We start from the raw sequence: 6316 nt of genomic DNA, 5'->3' as shown, positions 1-6316 counted from the left end.
ATGCTTGTCTGTGAGCATATCTGATTGTTTTCTTGGTTCGTTTGTTTTTTCAAACATTTTGTTCTAAATATAGGGCTGGCTGAGAGAAGAAAATATCTACTGGTCTATATGCATATATCACCAGCAGACATTTATTTAACCCCTTTACATAATGCCTTCCTCCAAACTGGATCACGCAGCGTCTGCGTTCATGTTGCTGTGTGTATGTGTGTATATAGGAGTATGTGTATATGTGTATGTAGGTGTACGTTGGTGTATACACACACACACACACACTCGTGTCTTTGGGTATATAGGTAGGATTAAGTAACTTGAAAGCATTAGTTTATATGTGGTAGCATACTTTTAGTGTCCAGGATGCATTGACTGCCACTGTCCTGACAACAGAGTGCAATTGATATATATTTATATGTATTCTCAGTGCTATTTCTGCCTTTGACGCTGTTGCCTCTGCAGTAAGGTTTAACATCCATGCCCAGAAGGAGGAATAAGAGCAGTAGCATGTCCAAATCCATTCAGTAGGGGAATCTTCTCGCTCCCCGCCCCCACACCTTCCCTGCCCCCCCGCCCCTTTCCAGCATCCTTCTCCATATCAGGCACAGCCACATTCTTCCACAATCATATTGGGAACGTCCCTCTTCACGATGTTGTATTCATCATCAAAGTACAGCATGGATATTGTGCTAAGTTTGGTTGGAATGCAGCAGGAGTTCACGGTGCCTGGGTTCAGCCCTCGCATGCGGTACTGATTCACGACTGCTGTGTGAAAAGAGGAAGCTGAGCCCGGGACTCCAGCCAAATAGGCTGGGCAGCTCCCTTCACAGTAATTCCCATAGTAACCCCCTGGTGCTATGATCCAGTCATTCCATCCGATGATCTTAAAGTCAATGTAAAACTGTTGCCTGCAGCATAAATTGGTCTGGCCATCACATTCCAGACCTCTTTTCCGAATCCTGTGCTTGTTGTCAGCCAATCGGGCTTGCACCACTAAAAAAGGCCGGTGGGATTCATCCCCAGAATCCACATAAATTGGCAGCACTGAATACTCTTCGCAGCCTTCACACTGAATGTCCAAACTCAATCTTCTCTCTCCTTTCTCAAACAGAGCTTGGATTGCTTCTGTCATAGGAAATGTGTGCCAACCACTTCTTTTGAGATCAACTTTCTTTTCAACCACATTCCACTTGTTGCTGGTGTCCGAGTCTTGGAAATACACTTTGACTCTCACTTTTCGCCGGCTGCCTTTCTCCAAGACATATGGAAGCAGCTTCAAGTAAAGCCACAAACTGGCTTGAACCACAAACAGATTCTGATTCCCTTCATTAGAAATGAAGAAATAGAGGCGCATTCTAGAGGATGACAGGTCATCTAGAATATAATGGGGGAGGGGAGAGGAAACAAGATGTTTGTGTTAGGTTTTCTTAAGGAAAAAAAAGAAAATGAATCATGCATCAAAATAAATGCATAAGATTAGTAAGTGCCACAAATAATATACATAAATGGCTAAACAGAAAAGGGACAGGGAATACACACCATCAGCTATAGAATGCAAAGTTGTTCAGTGGCTAAATCGGGACTAGAAACCCATTATAAAGTTCCCAGAGAGAAACTAATCAGGGTATGGGGAGGCGGGGAGGGGTAGCCAGATCCTTAGAAATCAGTGTATAAGCAATTAAGTTCAGATAGATGGAAAGTCATGAAAAGAACTCAGAGCACCTGGATAAGTGCTAATTAGTTTTTTTAAAGTGTTGGCCTGGCATGGCCACCCCTCCTGTATAATCTTCCCAGAAAGCACAAATTGTTAACGATCAGGGAAAGTTGGGTTTTTTTTCCCCAGAGAAAGGATTTGGTTACAATTTAGATGCACTGTAAACTCACCCAGTAGCAATATAATTCTTTGGAAATGTAAAGGCTTGGTTGATTTGTCCACTTAACCAAAGCAAATTCTTACTGGGATTGTAAAATAGTCTGGTTTTGATTGTTCCAGATTATAAATAGAAGCATGTTCCTTTGTACAACAATATCCAGAATATAAAAGTGTCGGAGCAAGTCTTCTAGCACAACTATCTCCCTGACATTTTAGCTTTCAAAAGGCTGGGGTGAGGTGAGTTATTATTCAGTAATATGAGCCTTACCCACCAGTAGCTCAAAGGGGTACTATCCAGGCAAAGATTTACTGCCTTAGTAATAACTGAAATGACAGGACAATTGCATTTGTCGTAATTGTACCCAAAGATATAGATTGTCTTGCCATCTTAAATTCTCTTTTGCACAATTCTTAAAGGTACAGGATACCTGTGTTGTTTATTTACTTGGCATCTGGACACCTAAGGAGAACACATCCTCTTCTACTCCTTGCAGCTGTTTCATTTAACTAAAAGATGAACTTTAGACATTAAGTCCCACTCCGTTTTTCTGGGTATTAAGCAAGTTTTCATTGCAGCCAATGGGTGATTGATCTAGACTTAAGTCATACTTAGAATAGCTCTTGAAATTAACTTGGTCAAGACTAATTCACGTCCCACTGATGTCAGTGGAATTAACTCTGTATCCAACATAATGCCATTGCTGTCTTCTTTCCAGTGAAATTAAAGCAGGAAAGCAGATGCCACGATCAACTGGTTGTTTGCCTTCTGGTTCATATTTATAATATGAACACTAAATGGGACAAACTGGCACTGAATCCCTTACTCAAACACCTCTGACCTAGAAATTATTATCCTGTGCACATTTATGTGAAACTCAGCAGGTCCACCTTTGAGCAAATATGCATAGGATCACCCAGCTCCAGAGTTTATTCAGTATTCTTCATTCTGCTTCAATTCATTCCAATCCAATTTCATATCATTCAGTATGCTGAAAAGAAAAACCCTAGTGCAGGCATTGTCAAGCCGAACTGCAAATCTTTATACTTTAGACCTAGTTCTTGCAATGCCACAGGATAGTGCTTTATTAGTAGCAGTGTTGGATGGGTATATTTTATTAATCTATACTTTCCAGGAGCGTGATGAAGAAAATATCATACAATACGCTGGATGTGGTATTTGTCATAAAGATGCAGTCCCAACACATCCAAACAGCACCAGACCTTTAAAGGTAACAATGACATGCCGTGATAAACAGGTAACAGATTATAATTCCACTGGAGGATGAAAACTAAATTCTAATAGTTTTGTCCTTCTCCTATTTTACTCACCCAAGTAATGAATGCATTCACTTATCCTTCTATCTTTTCCTGCCCTGTATGTATTATAATAGTTTTCAAACTGTTTACCTGAAAACAACCCTTTTTACAGGGCCTGCTCTTCTGAGGAACCCCTGAAAGTTTGTTATGAATCCAGCACTGCTGCAATTAATTTAGAAACACACGTCATATTCACACTCAGCCAGTGGTGGGATTCAAATATGTGAACAACCAGTTCTCTGCATGGATGCCACTTCCGGAAGTCCATTCTGGGCCTGGGCAATGAAAAATTAGCTACTGGTTCTGCTGAAGTGGTGTGAACCGGCTGAATCCAACCACTGCACTCAGCTCATACACAGGACACCATTCGCCACACTATTGTTCTGTGCTTACCGGATGTGATTTAGAACACACTTAATATTCTTTTATATTTCTCTGGAAAGGTAAGCTTGTTTGTCATTTTTTTCACTGACAGTACCCTATCAACTTCTAAGGAATAAGATACTTGACAATGTTATTTACACTGGTGGTTTTACTAGTTGGCAGCTGTAGAACACAGGAATGTTAATGTAAAGTATCAGAGAAGAGGGATAGATATACATATACAGTATGATTTATGAAGAAGAGTGAGAATATCTCACTTGGATATGCAAGAAAGTAACTTCAGCAGTTTAGATCAGCTAAACTGGAGACGTGGGATAGACATGGTGCTATTAAGATAGAAGGAGCAATACAAGCATAGAGAAGCATAGAAGTGTATGTGTGTGTGTGGCGGGGGAAAGGTGGACTGTGCACTAGAGAAAGAAATACAAGATAATATTGTGACTGGGGAAATGAGGGGGGGGGAATTGATTAAATGCTTTCATAAGTGCAATTCTTATGGGTGAGTTAATCCTAATAGGTGAGATTACAGGGTGATATCTGATCATTTTTACTCATTCATAGCTCCATACTCTTGTTTAACGAATATGCAAGTGGAAGCATATGGAATGGAAGTGGAAAGACTCACAGAATAAAGGATGCATACACAAATGATATGGGTGGGATCACCAAAGGTTTACGGGTCATGTACGTGAGGAAAAGAAGTTAGAGGTCACTGAGTGGGTGGATATATGTATGTGAATAACCAGAAGACCCTGTCTGAAGCTGAAGAAGAAGAGGGAAAAGAAGAAACTCAAGTGGTAGGCAGGATGGGAGTTAGAAAGATAGAAAGGTTACTGAGCAAAATAGGTCAATAAAGTAGAGCAAGTTTACTTTACTAGTTGATACCCGGCCAGCACAAAAGGAGAAGAAGAATCTATGGCCGGGGAGGTGGGTGGAGCAGAAGGACGGGGACTTGAAGGATGAAAATGGATTCCTGGACGAAGAGGTTAGGAGGACAGATATTCTGTATGACACCAGATTAAAAAAAAACAGGACAGGGAACATTCAGTGTTATACAGAATGGAACCAATGCACAGCAGGAAAAATTGTGATTAGGCTGTTCACGGTAAGGATCTGTGCCATGGGGATGGCACCGGTTTCTGAGAGTAGCATGTATAAACCTATAGCCTCTGGGAGGAAAATATGACAAAGAGATCTGATCAGCAGAGCCTGGAGGATGGGTGGCAAATAGATGGGATTTTTGTAGTACACACCCATTATCTTAAACTACATACCCCATACATGCCCATTTAAATGGAGCCAGTATTGCCATTAAACGGAGGATCAAACTTGATCCGTGGAACAGAAACCAAGGATGGACGGGGGAACGGTGGGGTGCGGAACACATCATGCAGAGGGTGAATCGGAGCAGAGCAGCAGTTACAAAGGTGTGAGGGGAATTTAGCCCACACGGTAAAGAAATCAAGAAAGACGGGCGTGGCAAGTAGTCGGAAACGGGGAGGTAAGGGGAGTGCAAAGCCGACGGGTGGGGTCGCGTGGAAGGGCCGAGCTAGGACGGAGCCGGTGCGAGGGAAACGCATAGGATGCGCAGCGGAAGGGAAGTGGGGGGGGGTCCCCGCAAGGGAGAAGCAGCAGCGGAAAGCAGGCGGGACGCGGGTCTGGAGAAGGAAAGACCGGCGACCTCCAGAGGGAAACGGTGGGATTGCAAGAGACCGGGAAGTGGCTCGCTGGGGGCGAGGCGGGATGCTCGGACCGTCGTTCCGAGGCGGAGGCGACGGATGCTCGGGGCCGTGAGGGGGAGGCGGGCAGGTGGAGCAGGGTGGGCGAGGCGGGCAACCCACCTGTCTCGGCGAAGCTGATGATCTCCGAGACCTGCTGGTGAGCCGCGGGCCCCACGTTCGCCTGCCCGTCCAGGTTCGGGATCTCGACGCGGCCGTCCTCCCGCAACTTGCCGGCGTGCAGCTTGCGCAGCGCCGTGACCAGAGCCGCCTTGGGCACGGCGTGGGTGATGTTGGGCCGGTCGCGCATCTGGAGTCGGTTGAGGATGTGCCTCTTGATGGCCTCCAGGAAATCGCCGTCCACTTCGCCGGGCTCCTCGGGTGGTCGCCGGAAGCCGCACGAGGTGCAGGTGTCCAAGGGAGCTGCCCCGGGAGGCGTCGGCGAGGCTCCGGCGCTCAGCATCAGCCAGCACGCTTCCGCCAGCAGAAGCAGAAGCCAGACGGTCAGGGGGCCCCTCCGATCCGCCCCGTCCATGCCGATCGCCGGGCAGTTCCGCTCTGAGGTTGAGATGGGAGCCGGGGAGCCGGCCGGGTCGGACGCGCGGAGCTCAGGGCGGTCGGTAGGGGCGACGGACGAGCCCCACGAGAAGAGGGCCAGCGGGGCGAGGGCGCGATCTGCTGAGAGCGGCGTCCGAATCAGCTCCGGGGGGCACAAGGCCAGTCGAAGGAGCTCCGGCGGAGAGGGCTGCGAGGAGGAGGAGGAGGAGGAGGAGGAGGAGGCGAAGAAGGATCGATCGGGAAAGCCGCTTTCCCCAGGGCAATCGGAGTCCCCCCCGCGGCCTCACTCGGTCACTTGCCAGCGGGTAGCTCCAAAGCAGCCAACTCCTCTGTCATGATGTCAGTGGTTTTGCCTTCAGGCAGGCAGCGTCCAGCCAAAAGCAGGCAGGAGGTGGGGAGAGAGCGCTCTTTTTTAGCCAAGAGTCGTCGGGGGGCCAAAGGGGAGGGGGAAGACGGGGTGGCGTGGAGGATC

The 6316-nt window shown here is 46.7% G+C and overlaps 1 protein-coding gene across 1 annotated transcript; it reads right to left on the bottom strand.

The window, feature by feature from the left end:
* Positions 1-592: 592 nt before the first annotated feature.
* Positions 593-5821, bottom strand: INHBB (inhibin subunit beta B; the record flags this gene model as incomplete). Its single annotated transcript, XM_083350317.1, has 2 exons — positions 593-1368; positions 5410-5821. 2 exons carry the CDS (start codon positions 5819-5821, stop codon positions 593-595), a joined length of 1188 nt encoding a protein of 395 aa, XP_083206443.1.
* Between the last annotated feature and the right edge of the window lie 495 nt (positions 5822-6316).

The sequence above is a fragment of the Vipera ursinii genome, assembly GCF_947247035.1.
Source record: "Vipera ursinii genome assembly, chromosome: 1".
In the NCBI taxonomy this organism is placed as follows: Eukaryota; Metazoa; Chordata; class Lepidosauria; order Squamata; family Viperidae; genus Vipera; species Vipera ursinii.
The sequence above is the reverse complement of the archived record's forward strand: the minus strand, read 5'-3'. Positions and strand labels throughout refer to the sequence as shown.